Raw genomic sequence first — 18825 nt, forward strand, 5'->3', positions numbered from 1 at the left:
AGCCTCATGGAGAGCATCTGCGCATGGCACTGAGCACCACGCAAGGGGAAAGCAGGGGAGCACATTGGGCTTTTCCCTTCAGTTCTTTTGTGTGAGCAAAAGAGAAGCCAAGGAAACCCTTTGAAAGGCAATCGATGAAGAGAGGAAAGGAAATGCCATTACAAAACTGGAAACTTCATCTTGTTGGTGCCTCTTTGGCCTGAGCAAAGCCCAAGATGAGGTACTGTTACACGGAGCGGCTCAGTGATGAGGAACGCTCCCTCCTCCTGCCTTCCTCCAGGAACTGCTCAGCACTGGCAGGACAGATGGACAGACAGAGCATGCACTGGGGCAGAGGAGGACGAAGGAGAGAAATCTTAATAATCAGCCTAAAATTGATTCACTTCTGCTCTATCTGATTTCTCCTAACTGGATCCACATGTCCTGGCCATGGCACATTAACTTCAATTACAGCTTATTAATGTCTCCATGATAGAGCGTGCCCCGCTGAGCACTGCGGTGACTGACGTTATGAAGGGGAAAAAATTACTCCAAAGAGACACGATGTGTAATGGAAAGAGAATCGGCGGCTTTCATCGCACCAGCCGTCAGTCCCAGCAGCCAGGAAAAGCTCATTCACCCATTCCCGAGAAGATGACCGAGCTCATTGCTGCACTGAGGAGAAAACTAAGTGGTGAATAGAGATCTGCGGGGAAAAGTCTTTCCGCTTCCCTTCCCCACCCTGCCTGGCACACACACAAGCACACAGGCCAAGGGCTTGCTCCTGTCTATTCCTGTCTTGACTCCTCTGCATCTCCAGTTACTCTGCAGATCAATAGGGACAGGATGGAAGAAGAAAAAAGAAAAAAAGAAAAGAAAAGAAAAAGATACCAAGAAGAAGAAAGAGAGTAAAAATAAACTGCCAGCCGTGAACGGAGAAACGGACCTTGCTGAGGTTGTGGGAGGAGATGCAGAGGCCATGAAGCACCAACACCCAGGCCCAGGGCAGCAGGGAAACCGCTCTGAACCCACCAGCTACGGCTGCGCCACGAGAAACCACCCAGGCTGGTGGGCTGCTCCGAGGGCAAAGCGTTTTGCTCTTTCCTGGACCGTGAACATCAACTGGAAATGAGCTGCCCTGTGTCCTACCACCCTGCGGGCACTGCCAGCTGCCTGCCAAAATCCCGGAGCCGTACGGGGGCACAGGCGATGCCACGCACCGCAGTGGGCACTGCCCCTCCATCCTCCCGGGGCTGCCCACATGTCTAAATCACCAGCTCCTCTGCTCTCCAGCTGGGATTTTTCTGGCTGCTTTTTGCCTTTGAGCATTCATTTCTTCACAATCGTCTTCCCTCTCATTTCCATCACCCCTGCAGTGGCTCCCTAACACCATCCCCAGTTTTATCTACGTACTTCCCTCCTGTTCCCCGAACGTGGCCATTCGCGGGTCCTGGCAGAGGCTCTGTCCATCCCAGCCCTGCCCACCCTGCCTCCCCCCTTCCCCGTGCAGCACTCCTGTCAGGCTCACATTGATTTCTCCTCTCTGCCTCTCAATAACCCATCCCTTGTTGAGCCATACACAAGATTTAATTTGGTTTTCGTCCCTGCACTGTAACTGGCTTGGCTTACAGCTGAAATTAGATTGCTTTCCAGTGAAAAAAACCTGCTTGCTGGGACCGGAATAATCACAGGAGCAGAGTTAATTCACATGAAGCTTCTCCACCTTACACACCACTTATCCACAGCTCCCCAGCCACTTGTCCTGCCCTGCCCTGCGCTGGAAGAGTCAACCCAGGACAGGCATTGACTTCTTCCTCATCCATCCGTCCAGGATGAGTGTCCTCTTCTCCTGGGGACCGGCCCAGCAAGCAGGGACAGCCAGGGAGAGCCAGAGCAATGCAAAGCTGGGTCTTGCTGTCGCTCAGGGCTTGGTGTTTGGGCTGGAAAAAGCAGATTTCAGAGTTTGCTTTGTCCCTAGCCAAGGAAAAGCCCTCTCCTCCCAAGGGCTCTGCTGCATCGGAGGAGTCACTGCCGGGCAGCTCCCGGTGAGCAGAGCCAAGAGGGAAGCGGAGGCGAGCAGGAGCCGCTGCTCTGCAGCAGCCACGGGCAGGCGTCCACGCAGGCAGCGCGCCAGCGCCGGGGCAAGGTCGCCGGGAACTGGCCAACAAACCCCAACCCATCTCGTTCTGGCCCCAGCAAAAAAAAGCAGCATTGCAGCTTGCACCAGGCGTTTGCAGCCCGACCCTCCCTCGCCAGTGCTGTCCTCAGGGTGCAGGCGGCTGTGGACTCTCGGATGGCTCATAGAGGTTGTGCCACCCCTGCCTCCCTGGAGGCTTTCCTTCCCTGTCCTAGTTGCCTTTTTTCACAAAGTTTGTAGGGATTTTCTCTTGAAACAAGAGCAAATGGTATTAAATTGTACTAAATTTGGCCAGTGAGTTCAAAACATGCTGGGGGACTGGTGGTGGGGAAGAAGAGAGCTGACAACCAGCAAGGTGCTGGTTTGTGGAGAATCTCACCAGCGCAGCTAGAATACAGAAGTACTGAAGTGACAAATCCTGCACGAGGTAGGCAGAAAAGCAACGGGCTCTGGGGAGGAAGGCATTCAAGGGACACCGAGAGCATTTTGACACATACCTTACAGCACCAGGTATCCCCAAGGTGCCGCAGGTGCCTTAACAAGTTGACTGCCTGCACAGTCATCTTCATGCTTGGAAGCCAGAGGTCATTGCTCAAGGGCATCAAACATTTATTCCTTATTTACCGCTTTCTGAGCTGAAAACTCTGCTGTGTCCCTGCTCCAGCCCCAGAGTCCAACCAGCCTGGATAAACTGAGACACCAGCTCCAACCCTTCCTGCCAGCCGCCCCGGTCAGCGCGGGCTGTGGCTGTGTGCCTCAGCTCCCAGGGCTCCTCTTCCAGCAATCCCGGCCGGGGGCACCCCGACACGCTGCCAGCCGACCTGGGAGCCACGGCTGCTCACCCCAAGCAGGCCACAGCATCGAAGGAGAGCCCAAGCCCCTCTGCCTGCCGCTGCCCTCACCGCCGCCGCCTCCTGCCTGGGATGGGAGCAAAGGGCTCTCCCATCCCTCGCTGCCACTTCCTTCCCCTTGGAGCCCGTTCCAAGCCAGCCTCGGTGGCACCTGCGAAACATTTTTGCTTGCAAGTCTCAGAAGCAAACAGTTTGGAACTGATACAAACGGCTCCTCTGTCGCTGTGGTGACTCTTGTTAGCGGGGGGGGGGGGTGATGGGGAGATTTTTCCCTTCTCTACTGTAAGTCTCGCACGAGCTGAATCCACAAGCTGGATGGGAAAATAGCCATCTCGGCATTTTTCCACCTTACTTCGCTTTTTCGGTTGATGTCATAACGTAACATATGGCATCGTACAGAGAAATGAAAAACAAAACCCAGGAGAAACAAAACCCTTCCTGCCTTCCCCTGCCCCAGATCTGTCAGGGGGTTCACCCTCATCCCAAATTTCATCTGCTGGAGCCGGGGCTGCTCCAGGGGTGCAGGACCGACGCAGGACCACCCATCCTGTTTGTACTGGGAGTGAGCTGGAGTTTAGTGGGGTGACCCTCATTCCTCCCCCTCCCAGACCATCATTCCTGAGATTTTTAGGCAGAGGCTGCCCATGTTTGCACAGCTGGGGACAGGGCATCAGAGGGAACTCAGACCCCGACTGTCCATCCAAGCCATGACCCAGCTCCCCCCGTGCCGGATCCGGGAGGACACAGCCCTTCTCTCAGACACTCTCAGCCTCGGAAGTGCCCCAGCTGCTCCCTGCGAGGACACACCTGCTTTATCACCAATGCTGCCCTGCCTGGGTATTAGAGGGAGAAACACCGATAGTCTTATCGGTCGACAGAAACACTGATGGCTTAGTTTTCTAGCAGTAACCCTCTTCTCATCCCTGCAAGAAGAGATGCCCAAAGAAATACAGCAGCCGTTACCTGCCGGTGACTTCAATGTTGGAGACGGCATAGAAGTACTTGTACAAGTTCTCCCTCTGCACGTAGGTGCCCCCCAGGGCCGGTCTCAGCAATCTCATCCGCAGGTCGGTGACGGTAAAGAAGTCTTTGAGCCCTTTGGCGCTCTCCAGCCGGGTGTACAAGTTGTCCATGTTCTTGAGGTCCGGGCCAGCGAAGATGGCGAAGCGGTCCCTCACCTCGAACCGGACCGTCTTCTCTTTTTTGGAGCCCGCCCAGCGGGAATACTCCTCTGTGCAGAGGACCCTGTTGGCACTGGTGGTGGATAGGTCCCGGACCTTCCGTGCTGGCATGCTGAAGGCCTCCATGCAGTCATCTGCGTAATATTGGTACGGGTGCCAAGTCCTCCCATTGTCCAGTGACTTCTCCAGCATCATGATGGTGGGCCGGCCATACTCGAAGGTTATCACGATGTCATCCGTCAGCTCGATGCTCTTGTTCCAGGACAGGGTGATGTTGGCCAGCAGCGGCTCCGGGTACCGGCGCCACGTCACGCTCTGCCAGTACGTGGCCAGCCCTTCGTCCTCGCTGTCGAACATGAGTTTCGGTGGGTGGGCCAGGTCCGGGTTGGAGGCATCGCACTCGTCACTGCACAGGTACGGGTTCTCCTGGAACAACAACAACGGTCACGAGAGAAGGCGGCAACGCCTGGGCATTGCATGGGCATTGCATAGGCATTGCAGGCACGTGGCCGAGCTTGCACCATTACGGGCCCTGGTTTTAGCTGCTTGTGTTAAACGTTAACTGCTGGGGTGGGCTGGAGCATGCTGGGGCTCTGGCTCTGGATGATGCTCCTTCTGAGCTTGAATTTAAGACAAAGTCACGTGGCTTTGCCTTTGCTATAAGAGCGGCTGAGCTGTTTCCTTTGAAATTTGGCACGGGGGCAATTTTCATAGAAAGGGCTTTCCCTGAGACAGCCGCTGAGAAACTTCGCTTAAGTTTGGCAGAGTTACAAGCCTACGGAAAGCTGTGTTCACCCTTGCAAGAAGCGGACAGCTAAAATCCCCAAAGTACCTGCCAGTGCCCGGAAGAGACCTGGGACTTCTGCAGCCTAAACGCCGTCCCCAGCCACATCCTGCGTTTCCAAGCACCCTTAGCCCAGGCAGGGAATGTCAGTTAACGTCTGTCTTTGCACAAACCGAGTTACGTAGCCGTGCCTGGCAGCCCCGCTGCCTGTGGGGACAGGCACTTCCCAAGCTGTGCCGCCTTCCCCGGCTGCAGGAGGAAGGATGGGAAGGATGGCTGGATCATCCCATCCAGGTGACAAAGTCCGCTGCTACGTCACTCATTGCCTGCAATGGCAGAAAAGCTCCAGCCATCCCATTTTGCCCACAAGTGACAGCGCACAGTCAAGCTCATGTGCTGTGCAGGGACATACGCGCACGTCCACATGTGCTGTTGACATATCGTCAAAGTCACACACCACATGTTGAAGTTTTGGAGGTGGGCATCAGGGTTCGCCATGCCAATGGGCTTACTGCTCAATGTGTTAAAGCCCGTCATTACGAGCTGGGGGCTCTCCGGCCCTGCGGCCCCTGCCCCCGGGAGCCTGTGGGTCAGACCTTGGGGATGACATGGGGCTGTGTTACATACAGTGGATGCTCTCCGCAAAAAAAAAAACCTCTGCAACACACTGCAAACCTTTTTTGCATATGAAGCATCACTTTGCTGTCATTTTATTTCCCTCTTGGCCTCAAAATACAGAGGATCAGGGAGGGAGAGGGATTGGTAGGGCAGCGGGCTCTGCTGCGGTGGGACCCTCATCAGGGAGGCAGAGCCACCTGGCAGTGGAGGAGGAGGAGGAGGAGGTGATAAAGCAGCTGGAGCTGCTCAGAGCTGATGGCTGGAGGCAAGGAGCTTGCTGGGGTGTGAGGTCTGGCCCTCCCGAACACAGCAGACTCACAAGGTAAGACCCAGCCGGGTTTTGTGGTTTGGTTTGTGAACGTTCTGTGTGCGGTTGGGAGCTTGTGGGAAGGCGCTGTGCGTGGGGCTGATGCTGGTACCTGGGGGCTCAAACAAACGAAGTGCTGGGCTGGGGTCTGTGCAGGCTGGTTGTATCCCAGGGCTGGGAGAGCCCCACTGCAAGCGTGGGAAGAGGCTGCTCCTGTGTCTGTGGCACTGGGGACCGATCCTGTGCCATGTGCTTGCTTTGATCTGGGAAACTGTTGGAGTTTAAGTGCCTGTGACCTGCTTTTCAGGTGCTCTGTGTGCACCCGGGGCAAAGCAGAGGAGGGGATCTGGCTTGCACAAAGGGATGCTCTCAGATGCAAAGTGTGGCTGTGTTTTGAATGTGGAAAACAATGTGTTAACACAAAGTGCTTTGGAAAACATGGGCTTAGCCACCTCCAGTTGGGCAACCAAAAGTCCTGGGAACTACTTAGAGCTTCTCCACCCCGCATCTGTAAAATGGGCCTGTGGTGCCTCCCTGCAGCTCGGGGACAGGCGCCGAACGCGAGCAACTGTTTGTGGAGTCAGTGGAGGCCACAGCGCCGAGAAGCCTGGAAAAGCTCAGGAGGACATAAATAATTCTGTCTCCTGAGTGGCGTGTGAGTAGCACGCTGTAAATAAGGCAGAAGGCTGCTCCGCGAGTAGCGGGGATAAAACGAAATAGCGAGCGGCTGATCTGTACGTGAGCACCAGGCTCCTTTGCAGGGGATGCAGCGGGGCCTTGGGGAGAAAAGGGGACTCCTGTAAATAGAGCATGCGTTGTCGTGTGGGCACCAGGCTGCCAGGGAAAGCAGCAGAAGCCAGTTGATAAAACGGGGCAAAACTACCGTTTTCAACACTGCCTTGCTCTCAGACGTGCACCCGCCCGACACTAAAGCCAGGAGCATTGTGCTGGGATTCGCTCCTCCTGTTACAGCCGTAACTTGAGCGACGCGTGGCTTTCGCCATCTCCGTGTGCGTTGGGAAGAAGGGCTGCAGCTGGAGCCGCTGAGCTCCGGTGCGGTGCCCATCCCCGGAGGAGGGAGGCTACTTGATGGATGCTTTGATGGATGCTTTAAAAGCAAATGGCTATAGTTTTATTAATTTTCACTTGCTTGCAGCCGTGCTAACTGAGCAAGGGCAATCAATGGAGTGGGCAGGCTTGCTCAGGTGGATCAGGTCAAGGGGTGAGGGCACCTGCCCAGGGGCTCCCCACTCTCCCTCCCAAAGAGGGGGAGATGCCAGCCGGGGTGTAGTGGGGCTTTGAGCAGTGTTGAGGGGTCCTCTCCTGCTGCAACACACTGTTCCGGAGCGAGGATTAACAAAACCTGAGATATTGACATATTTAATATGCTCTCCTGACTTGTCACGTTCAGAGGAATTGTTTACCTCTGCTAATGAGACACAGCTTCCTGCTGGGGGTTGTAGCTGCCTCTTAGCGCAGCTTTGCAGCGGTGGCTGATGGAAAAGGAAACAAAATCCCCATCAGCTGAAGCAGTGGGGGCTGTGAGTGCATTTCCTGTGCTGAGGCAACAGATTGTGTTGCGGTACGGTCCTACTGCCAATGTGGTCATACAGATGGCTTAACAGGATGGTCCCAAAAAGACCATCCTGGAGGTCCGTTTTCACCTCTTGTCTGAAGGAGGGTTCAGCAGTGCAGTGTCTCGGTGGGCTCAGGTGGGGAATTGGCTCGAGGAGGCAGCACAAAACTCCCCGGTAAACCTGCCTTGCTGCTCAGACCAGCTCCGCGTGAGCAGGAGTCTGCGTGCATGAAGCTGTCCTGGCAAGAATGCTCTTGGCGAGTGGCTTCCTTTCCTTGCACGCAGCAGCCATCGGGGCTGCCAAAGCCCTTGAGCTGGTGCAAGATGAATCTCCACTCAGTATTTGCTGCTAAAGCTGTCCCCAGTGTGGCCACAGTGGCCACCTTCACCTTTGGGGCTAGGGATGATGCTCCTATCGATCTTCGGAGGCGTCCTTAAGCAGTGGCCAAATCACACCAGGGGAGGACTCTGTGACCAAACCACAATAAGAAAACATCACTCAGATCAGTAAAGGGTCGCGAGGCGGGGAGGTGGGACAGGTTTCCCAGGAACAGTGAGAGCAGCAACCGAGTCTGACGCGCGTGATGCCCCTCTGGGTGTCCTGTCTGGAGGGACAGAGCTGGCCAGGCAGGACCCTGGCAGGGGACCTGGCGGGCGGGTCAAGAGCAGGAAGAAGTGGAGCCAAAACTCTCCCTGTCTCCCATATGCTTGTCTCAGAGATTAGGGAATGGAGATGCACAATCCCTGATGGTTCCTGTACATCCCAACCTGTAAACACACTCAGCTCAGCAGGCTGCAAGCCCAAAGACGTCTGTAACCGCCCTGATGCTCTGGAGCAGCACATGGCTTGAGAGCTGCGTGGCTGTAACAGGGCAACACAAAAATAACCTCTAAGTGACAGCGCTGAAAGGTAGGGGAGAGCCTCCAAAGCCACCAAGTGAGTCAGGCCACTACAGCTTCCTCTGCTAAAATGAAGTGTTCCTTTTTGGTTTTAGGTTTATTGAATTGTCCTTCCTCCATGGGATGCTCAATGCATTTTCTGCCGGTGGGGTGGTTTGAAGTCAGCCGGGAGGGCAGGGGGGAGCGGAAACAGATGGCCATACTTTGGCTGCTCCATTGGTCCTGGTAAGATCAGTTATAGCACCGTTGAAACCATTCCAGGTATTATTTTTGAATCTGGTTTCCTCCTCCAAGCCGTGTGTCCTCCAAAGAATCTGTCCAAAGTCTCAAGATATTTACGTCTTCAATCTAAAAGTCAGAATGCATTAGCCAGGCAAACTTGGTCTCAGCGGGCTTAAAATAAACCAGTTCACTTTGAGTCTCGCGCTATTAAATCAGTCGTGAGTGTCCTCACGGCAACTAGGCGTTGCAGGTTCCCAGCTCTCCTGCGTGCTCTTCAGGTTGCTCGTTTCTCAAGGGTGCACCAAAGAGCACCCCAATCTTGCTTAGCATCACCTCAGCCCGAAGGGGCAAAGCCCTGGGGACAACTTGCAGAAGCCTCGTTGAGGACAAGTTGTCCCACCAAACAGCATCCCGGCAAGATTGTGCCTCTGTAGGGCAAACGCTTGGAAATGTTGTCCCGGTCCCGGCGGCTGCAGACCCGGCCCTTGGGTTTCGCCTCCTCTCTGTGCCGTGCGGGGGCGAGTGCTGGGCAGGAATGCGGCAAAAGGGACTTTCTGAAGGAGACAGCGGGGACTTGCTCCTTGAAGGAGGATTTCTTAAGAAACAAGATATGGCTCTGACAAGGCGTGGTGACAGGAATCCAGGATGCTGCGGCAGAGCTGCTCCCCACCTGGCAGGGGAGGCAGGGAACAGGGAAAACAGCCACAATAAAAGGCCCTGGTTTTACAAAGCCCAGCTGGTTTCTAGGGCTCTTAATGAGCGCACAAAGTTGTTTTGCTTTTTTCCCCTGGCAGATAATGGCATTTTTAAGCCTCATAGCATAAAATTATATATTTTTGTAGGTGAAATTACTTGATTAATCATTAAGCTGTTGAATATTTTAAACAAACTAGACATCTGTTGTGAATGGTGAAAGCTGCACAGAAATAAAACTGCAGCTTTTAGGAGCTCTCCATGCCAAAGGGAAGCTGGAAAGCAGTTGCAACCACTAGCTGCACAATGAAGAAAAATAATAATAATAATACTAAAATGGGGGGGAAAAAAGGACCCAAGATTTGAGCAAGGAAAAATAAGTAGATGATGTGAAAGTGTGTGGTGTTCAGACAAGGATGCTCGTCACAGCTCTCATAACCCAGTGTGATTTGTTTAAGGGTGTCTTGGCCCAGGGACCCCCCTGGAGTGGCTTTGTTTTCAGGGGTCTCATCTGCTTGATGAAATTGTGTTGTTTAAGCCAGGGCCTCTGCTAAAACCTGGGTCACCCTGGGATCAACTTTGATTTTTCCACTTGAAGGTTGGCTGATGAGGTTCCCAAAGTCCCCACGTTGCTTCGCACAGCAACAAAGTCCTTCAATTTGTATCACATTTCCTCCAGATCCTGCAAAACGACCGCATCGGCAAAATCCCCGGGTGCACCTGATCCCTCCTGCCTTGCTAAGGTCCCTGACAGGGACCAGTGCCACCGCGCGTGTCCTGCAGCCTCCCCTTCCCTGAACAACCTGCCCGTCACGGGGAGGGTCAATGGCCACGGGAGACAGGGACCCCCAGCCTGCGGAGCAGCCAGCCTGCTCCATCCCTGTCTCTCTGCGGGTGCTCCGGCACACTTCCCTGCTAAGTTTTATTTTCTCCCCTCTCCCTTTCCCCGTCCAGCACCAAGTTGGATCCACGTGCTCAGGGGGCTGCTGGATAAAGCTGAAACGATCATCTCGGCACATTTGCTTTCCTGTGTCTTTACGCCCAGCCAAATTCTCCCAGTTCACACCAGGATTGAGCCGCAGGGCTTTGCTTTGCCTCCATCCCCTGCTCCAGCTTCCCTTGCTCTGCCGGGGCTGCGCGGGGGTCTCTGTCCTCGTCCCAGCGGGGCTGTGGATTCGCTCTCAGCACTGCAATTCAGCACTGGGAAATAACCCGCTGGGCAGGGAATACGCCATTCCCAACCCAGCTCCGGTGACAAACGCCTTTCCTCCCCGCTGATACTGAGTTTAACCTATTTTCTGCAACACAAACTTCTGACAAGGGCCACACCGAGCGATGTGTGTTTTAGGGAAACTTCTTTGGCTTTTCTTCCAACAACCGCCTCAGAACGCGGTGCTCTTTCCCAAACAGAATTGCATTTACCCGGGAGAAAACGCAGGCTCATCCTAACGTCGTTACGGGGTATTTTCACTTCTGCTCCTGACCCGAGGAGTCAACTGCTCTATCTGGATTTATGAAAAGACAAGGTGATTTGATGATCAAAAACAACATTTGTGAGTAATTAAATCTCATGCTTCAGGGCATAAACCATAACCTGCCAGTGGCCAGGATAGGGCTCCCAGAGAACTGGAAATACTCTCTGACAATTAATTTTCACTCTATTCATGGGCTGGGAGGGATCAGAGGGGTGAAACAAGCGTAATTAATTTACAGCGATTATTTCCAACAGCTGGCAAGTGGCATAACTCACCAGCAGAGATGGCTGGGAGCACGGAGATAATTGAGGAGAAATACAAGGCCCCTCTTGAGCCCAACAGCCCCGCATCGGCCCTTCCCCGTGACAAAGGGCTGTGTTCTCCTCGCTTGATGCCCGGGGGGCGCCGGGAGCCGGGGGGCACCCACGCGGAGCTGCCTGGCCGGGGTCTGCTCCTCTCGCACCAATTACCCCGTCCCTCGGTGCCCGAGGGGGCTTTCCCCACAGCACGGCTGTGACTCGGACCCGGCAAACGTCTGGGGAACAGCTCTGCCCACGCTGTTTCGGGATGCCTGTAGGCGTGCAGGGAGGGGTCCCCGACAGGGCCAGCGCCGCCGCATCGACTGCTGAGATGCTGGGGGTGCTCCGAATGCGACGTGTGCCTTTGCAAAATGAAATCTTAACAGCCTTCTTCACGATAATATGCTTTCTTAGTTTGTTTTTTGGGTTTTTTAGGTTTGTTTGGGTTTTTTTTCCAACACCACTTCGGTCGAGCTCTGTATGTTTTGGATAATCCAGATGCTCTCTCTGGTAGAAGATCCCGTTTTCCCAGGGGCCACCTGTGTGGCTGATGCCCAAGAGCAGCTCGGGTGCTCGGGAATGCTCCGGCAAACCCCACAGGCATCGCTCCCTTCTTCGTGCCAGCCCTCCAAGGAGATGTTTTTAAACGGCCCGTGTGCGTAGGCAGGTTCTGGCAAGGCATCCGTGGTTTGGTGAGGGTTTATTTCACAGGGGAAGGGCAGCTCCAGCTGGGAGGCAGTGGGGATGGGATGAGAAGCTCAGGGTGGGCTGGTGGGGTGGTTTGCTCGCTCGTGTGCCCTTCTCTCGCCGCCTCCCTCCCCCTGCCATCTGCAATGGGCTCTTATTAGGGCAGAGACAGCAAAAGGGGAGAAAACCATCCTCACTAACAAGCTGTTTGCTGTTTATGAGCAGGTAAAGGCAGAGCTGGGATGAATTATTAATAGGGTGGAAATGGGGTCCCTCCACAGATCTGCTGCTAATTCTGGCTCAGCCCAATATCGCTCCCTCCATCTCCCCCCCGGCCGCGGTTTGGGGGATTGATTGCTCCTCCGCTTCCTTCCCCTTCCTCCCGGATGGGAGGTTGTCCGAGCGCAAGGTCACCCCTCGGCACGGGCGTTAGGACACGCTTTGCCTGCATGCGGGATTCGGGAGAGCGTGAATCAGCAGAAACCGGCACCGTCAGCTTCGTGGCACGGCTCTTAGCGAGCGCACGCTGGGACGCGTTCAGCGAGACGTTTTTGCTTTGCTTTTTGCCTCTTCTCTTTGGCCTGAAGCAGATACTCGTTCACCGAGCAGCGTGCTCGTTCAAGGCTCTCAGGCTCCCTTGGGCCCATCTCTCTGCCAGGGAAGAGATTCAACCCCTACCCGTGGCTGCTCTTCCCCTTCCCCCTGCAGCCTGTTTCTGAATTCCAGAAGCATCTCGTCCGTATTCCATCCTAGCTTAGCACTGTGGCCTTCTCCCCACCAGCCGTGGGGAAACATCACGGTGCCAGACCGTGATGTGCTGGCAGTGCGATGTCCTATCTCCAGGTGGGGAAACTGAGGCAGGGAGGGATTTCAGGAGGGGATCTGGGCTTCACCGGGAGCGTTGCAGGCTCCAGCTTTCTGAAAACTGAGCTCCTCCAGGCACCTGCAGCTGGGCAAAGCAGCGGCTCCTTCACCCAACCTTGACGTAAGGGTCAAGGGAAACCATGAGGGTTGAGGAAATCTCCACTCTCGCCCCACGCTGTCTCTGAAATTCCCCCCATGGTCTGCTTGGTAGCTCCACGAAAAGGATCTGCACTGATCTTTGCACCGTAGGTGGTACAAGCTCTGCAGGAGGCTGGCATCCAGGTGGGAAGCATCCTCTCTGCAAAGGGAGGATCTGGAAGGGGATACTGCCCGTCACACATAAGGGCTGACCCAAGTCACCCATCCACCCTCACAATGCAGCCAGCACCGCTCGTACACAGACACAAATCCCTTCACGCCCACTCTGGCTAAGCCAGAAACAGGCAGAAAATCTGTGACACAACGGATTTTAACCTCCAGACCAAAATCAGCCCCGTCCACGGGTGACCTCTCCAAGAAGGGCTGCCGTTTGCAGCGTGACCTCAGGCAGCATTTCCACTTCCAAAGCCCCAGGGATAGCTGGGCAGCTCGGCTTCTGCTGCTGGATCCGCTGCCCAGCACCTCGTCCCGAAAAAGGTGTGTGCAGCTTGTCTGTGGGCGACGCAAGGGTTAATGCCGCCTGGAAAATTCCACTCCTAAGCAGATAATCTCATCTGTGTTGGGCACACACACGCATCCCCGCAGCCTGGCCTCCCATGGAATAATTTTTGAGCAGCTCTTTCTTTGTGAACCGCTAATCCCCCGGTGAGCCGCTGTCACCCCGTCCCTCCGGGCACCCTGGGCTCACCTCGCGCCCACCTCCCCGCCGCGGCTGCGCCCCTGCGATCGCTCCCTGTGCAAGTGCGTGGATTACGAGGTGACCCAGAGCCCCAGATCACGAGCCGACGAACCAGACACCCCTCAGCCTGGGCACGCGTTCAAAGGCGCAGGCGTTTAATCCCATTGACTGCTTCTTAGCTCCTCTCCAAACCTGCACTTTCTGTACCCAAGAGCTGCAAGCTTTGCTTTTCCCAGGGCACTTCCCTGGAGCTTGTCTACAAATTCAGCTGCTGGGATCCTGCCCCATCCCCATTCTGCCAGATTATCAAGCCCTCGCATCTCACTACAGAGACGTGTCCACGTCTCCAGCCCCTACCAGCAGCGACCGGCGTGCTGGGCTCCGAGCGTGTTATTGATTCAGGACGAAGAAAATGCTTAGGAAGTAGGAAAAGTGTCCTGCTCTCTAAAAGCTTGTGCGCCTTGTAAGCTCAATACACTCAGCCTTTGCAGAGAGGCTCGCTACGCCACTATTAATATTTTATTCCGTAAGAGAGGCCCTGATAGTTTGAATGGGGGAGGGCAGGATGCGGAGGCTGGGGGTGGGAAAGGGGAGGGAGCGGAGGAGCTGCCGTGGTCCTCAAACGCGGGTGCAGATCTGCCTCAAAGCTTCTGCGGGGGGAGCATAGCTGGGTGGTGCGCACCTCTGCGCCCATGCCCGCCTCCGATCAGGGCTCCTGGGGCTGCTGCATCAAGCCCTTACTCTGCTTTTGCTGTTGCATGCAAAGCATTTGGTTGCTTTACGCTCTGCTTTAAGGGTAAGGTTTCAGCAGGTGCCTGTTGGGGCTGGGATGGGGCTGTGGTCAGCCCAAAATGCGCCCTGGATGTCCCCAAGGGCAGGACTGCGACCCTTTCCTTTAGAAGCCTCCCCAAAATCCCCCTTAGCAGCACGGTGGAGCTGCAGCAGGTGATTCGGCCAGGGGCTGGGGGCTCACAAACCCTTTGGCTCAGAGGGAAAAGCAGTTGAATCTGTGTTAGTCGTCCCTTTGGAATATTCTTCCCCAAAACGGATGTGGAGGTGCCGAGGGCAGGATTGGACATGGTGGTGGCAATGTCCACGTGGAGCTCAGCTCTAGGGGAGCAGAGACCCTGCGCGTGCAGCAAAATGGGTGCCGGTCCTGGGCTACGGGCACGTGGGCGCTGGAGATGCTCGGCATCGCTGATGGGTGGGCAACCCTGCTCCAGCATCCATCACTGCTGCTCTAATCACTGCTGGCACTCACGTTCCTGGGCAACTGGTCGGAGGCGGAGGCTGGAGTCGTGGTGCCGTGCGCGGAGCTGCTCCGGGGAGGGGAGGCATCAGTGCCGAATGCCGGAGCAAGCGCAGGTCGGGGCAGGGCGGGTGCAGGGTCAGTGGGGACCGGTGACCCTGTCTGAAAGATGGGGGACCTGCGGGAACATCATCGGACAGGTCCGAAGCTGCAGGGGATGGCGCATCCGCCTGGGGCAAAGGCTGGGAATCCAAACCGCTGTTTGCCAGCGGGTCTTCGCCAGGGTTTGCGGGCATCGGCTTCTCCCCATGGACATTGCCTGGCTGGTCACCCAGCAGTGAGTGCCGTGCGTTTCGGGGAAGAAAAAACCTCCTTGGTGTTTTTCAGCACAGGAACCTGCGTTGAACTGTCTGGGTAAGGCCCAGGGCGCATTCAGCACTGCAGGCTGGGCAGGGCATGGGGCTGGGTCAGCCTAAGCCCCACGCCTAAAAACCCCGACAGTGAAAATGTTGTGTGGGGTCTGAAACGGGAATCAGGCTCGCCTCAGGGTAGAACTGGACTTTGACTTAGGGAAAGCGGAGAGTGGTAGGGGAGCGCTGCTTCCCACTCAGGCAGTCTCGTCTGTACTGAGAATTCCTTTTAAAGTTCAATGGGAGATTGTATCTATAGAATATAATACAAAATTTTAAAAAATAATAAATAGGAAGGACTTCCCTGAATCCCTTTGACTTCAGAAGTTGCTTATGGAAAGCTCATATGTGGAGCTGGTGCCGGAGTGAGTGCACTGGCTCCTGGCTCTGGCCACGCTCCCCAGCACTCCTCATCTTCAGAGTCGGTTCTCTCCAGCTTTTCCCATCTGGACCTGTTCCCTTTGAAGTGTAAAGCTCTTCTTAAAAGCAGTTTATTCTTCCCCATCTCTTTCAAGGTGGGGGTAAACTTTCTGCTCACTGTACCAATTAAATCTACTTGACAGCTTGATTTTTATCGCTGTGTCTTTTCCATCAGCAAGTGGAAATGATCCTTGTTAGGGGAGCAGCATCCCACTTCACAAGAAGATGAATCCCGAACCGGGCATTTAAGGAAATTGCTACGGTCTGTGAAGGTAAATCCCGTTTGCTCAGCACTCTCTAATTTAAAGCTGAACTGTATTCTTTCATTTTCTGTAAAGCCTCTGCTTTTATAACACCGAGGTCCTGCCGCACTCCGGAGTAGCCTCTGTGGCAGGAGAGCAGCAGGGTGTAATTTGCTGAGCAGCTAATAACATGCAATCCAAGGGTCTGGCCCCAAGGGCAAGGAGCCACTGATCCTGACTTCAAATAGTGTTCTCTGCAGCAGCCCCGATGCTGAGAAGTGATTAAGGGTGGGAACAAAACCGAAAGGCCCCAGCCCTTTCTCCCACGCTCGAAAGCAACGCCGCCGCGGGTGCAAGGGTGAATTAGGAAACTTTCATCCGGATGGAAATGGCAGCAGTTGCCTTTTCCAGGCTTTCCTCAAAGGCAAGGGGAGTGTTTTCTAGGTGTTAATTTAATGTATTGGAGGGTTCAAGGGGGAAGGGGGGCTGTTAGCACGCTGCAGATGTGAAAAGAAAGATGTGGCTCTCTGTCCCTGCAACCCTGATGAGATGTCATGGGTAATCTGAGAGCAGAGAGTGGATTTCTGGTGCTGCTGAGTATTGGCACAAAGGCAAAGTAATTGTCCCCAGTGCCATACGGTCCCACAAGGAACGGCAAAAGGGAGCTCTGTCTCCCAGCCCTCTGCTAAGGCCAAGGATGGGTTTGCAACCAGCAGTGGGTAGCGCTGATGTATTCAAGGAGGAGGGAGAACATCCACTTTTCTTGGAAAGGATTTTTCGTTTGACTTGTACATGGGCTCCGCTCCCTTGCCGCCCTTGAGTCCTAGGGCGGTCGCAAGGCTGAGGACCCCTCGTGTCTTGCACCCCTGGTTCTCCTGCCTGAAATGAGGTGCACGGGCACCTCCCATGGGCTGGGGAAGGGCTGTGGATTTTGTCTCTGTTCTGGGTACCAGAAGGGATGAATCCATCCCTTAACAACCAGATCATGTTTAAACATGCGTTTGGAAGAGCATCTCTGCAGTAATTACATTTCCCTTCTTACTTTAAAAACTTTGACTTTAGTTTTTGTCATCCCCAAACCCACAACCCTTTGTTTGCACCTAAACAGGGGTGTGAAGATATGGTTAGGTAGAATTGTACGAGATGGGCTAAGAATGTAGGGAAAAGGGTTTCTGTGCCCAAAAGTTCGTCTGCTTTTTGCAGTCTTAGCATCCAGTCTAATAAGAGAAATAGTTTTCTAGTACAAGCCTTATAACCACACGTCATTCACAAAAGTTTAGCTAAGAATTAAACTAAACATCAAATTTGGCTGAACGTGTAATGAATAAATAAAGCCTTTTCCTTTCATGTACCCAGGCCAGAATCAACAAGCTCTATTAGCTGATGAAACAATGCTGACGCCAAATAAAAATACCCCTGACCCATCAATATGGGCTAAGAGCTCGGCCCCGCATCAAAGAGCGTTGTCTGAACAAGAAATACTGTCTCGACACCTCCGGGGATAAAAGGAAAGGGCTCCCATCCCGGCGGCGAGCTGGGCTCCCAGTGCCGCCGGTCAGGCGCGGGGAGCTCTCGGCGGGGTGCCGAGGAGCGGCAAAGCCATGACACAATGGCCGTTGGCTCGCAGGCTGTCTGCTCCGGACACCTCTCCTCTTGCTAGGATGATCTGGAAACCCCTTGAGCTGCAAATGTGTTTGGAGCAGGGACTGTGGCTTCGGTGTTGCCTTGCTCCCCACCCTGTGTGTAAATTGCCCCCAAAACCTGCATTTTTTTAATCACGTGCGCAAAATGCCAACGCTTGAAAGTGAAATTCTCAAAGGTCCTGCTCGGTATCACAGAAGTGCTTCAGTGTCTCAGGATATCTCAGTACCTGGAAGCACGCTGCCAGCTGTGCCATCCTCCTCCTCCCCAGGAGGGTGGGATGGTGAAGTAACGCCGCATCTCCCCTCTGCCTCGCGCAGCCCGCAGAGCTTTGCCGGTCCCCAGCCGTGCCTGTCCTGCCCTCTCATTTGAAACCTGCCTTTGGCCGCTCCGCGCCATGCCCTGGGTGCAATCCTTGGTCTCGCCCTTCCCTCGCCACCCTTGGTCAATAGATCTGGTCCTTATTAGTCTCCAGTCACGCTTGTAGATTCATTCAGGCTTTTATTTACTTATCCATCTGTTTTCCTGCTCCCGCCACTCCCCCTGCCCTGCCAGGAGGGAAAGCACAAGTAATTTTTCAGGTGACCCTGCCAGAAAGGCACTGACACGAATAGAAGGTTTAGAAACTGGGGAAAAAGCAAAACCCCCAACTTTAATAAGCAGCAAAACGCTTCCCAACCAGAAGGGACCAGCCAGATGTGACTGGAATTGCTGCAAAACAGACAAGACAGTCCTCCAAATAATTCCTGCGGTCCCCTGGACATGTCCTTTTGCAGAAGTGTCTCTGAGTGCTGCTCAGAGTTGTTACAACCGGAGCGTGCGGTCCTGCGGGCTCAGCACCGGCACGGCCTCGCGGGAAACGCTCGCTGTCTGACAGGGTCCTGCCTTTCCCCGGGACCCTGCTCCTCCTCCTGCCCGCAGCGACGCCCCGAACGGGGACATTGTCCAGCTCCCTCTTGTCCGGCTGCCTTAACCACAGGGGGAAGTTTGCGTGTCTCTAATTTTTATTTCAGTTGCCTGAGCAGCGCGGGCGTCCTGCCAGGCTGTGTTTAATTCTGAGGAACGTTAGTTTAACCGCACGGACAGTGTCCTGCTGTTTTGAAAGACACTTAAGAACGCCATCTAGTCACCGTAGGAACTTCTCTGCTGGGAAGCCATGCTCCTATGAGAACCCACCTGTTACATAAAAATAATTAAAACCTGAAGGGAAAGGATAACAGGACACTGAAAGGCATCCGAGCAGGCTGGTGGGCGAGGAGCTGCGCAGGGTTAGTGCGAGCCACCAACCCTCCCCGCTCGCAGCAAGGGCCGGGGCTCGGAGGTTGTATTGATCGGTGGGCAGCGACATTGATTTTTGTCGAGTGCTTCCTTTGCGCCCGGGTAGCAAAACTCCGCTCGCATCCGCTGCGGGCTCCGCTCGCCTCTCTCTGCATGTCAATAGGTGTTGGGTCA

At 54.7% G+C, this 18825-nt stretch overlaps 1 protein-coding gene across 2 annotated transcripts in view; it reads right to left on the reverse strand.

Moving 5' to 3' along the window:
• NTNG2 (netrin G2) overlaps nucleotides 1-18825 on the reverse strand; it is a 47060-nt gene that overhangs the window by 22453 nt on the left and 5782 nt on the right. For both annotated transcript variants that reach the window (XM_086763771.1, XM_086763772.1), the window contains one exon: nucleotides 3931-4574. In XM_086763771.1, the coding sequence (XP_086619897.1) occupies nucleotides 3931-4574 (644 nt within the window). The remainder of the gene's footprint in view (nucleotides 1-3930; nucleotides 4575-18825) is intronic.

This window comes from Chlamydotis macqueenii, chromosome 20 (genome assembly GCF_036417535.1).
Source record: "Chlamydotis macqueenii isolate bChlMac1 chromosome 20, bChlMac1.mat, whole genome shotgun sequence".
Classification (NCBI taxonomy): Eukaryota; Metazoa; Chordata; class Aves; order Otidiformes; family Otididae; genus Chlamydotis; species Chlamydotis macqueenii.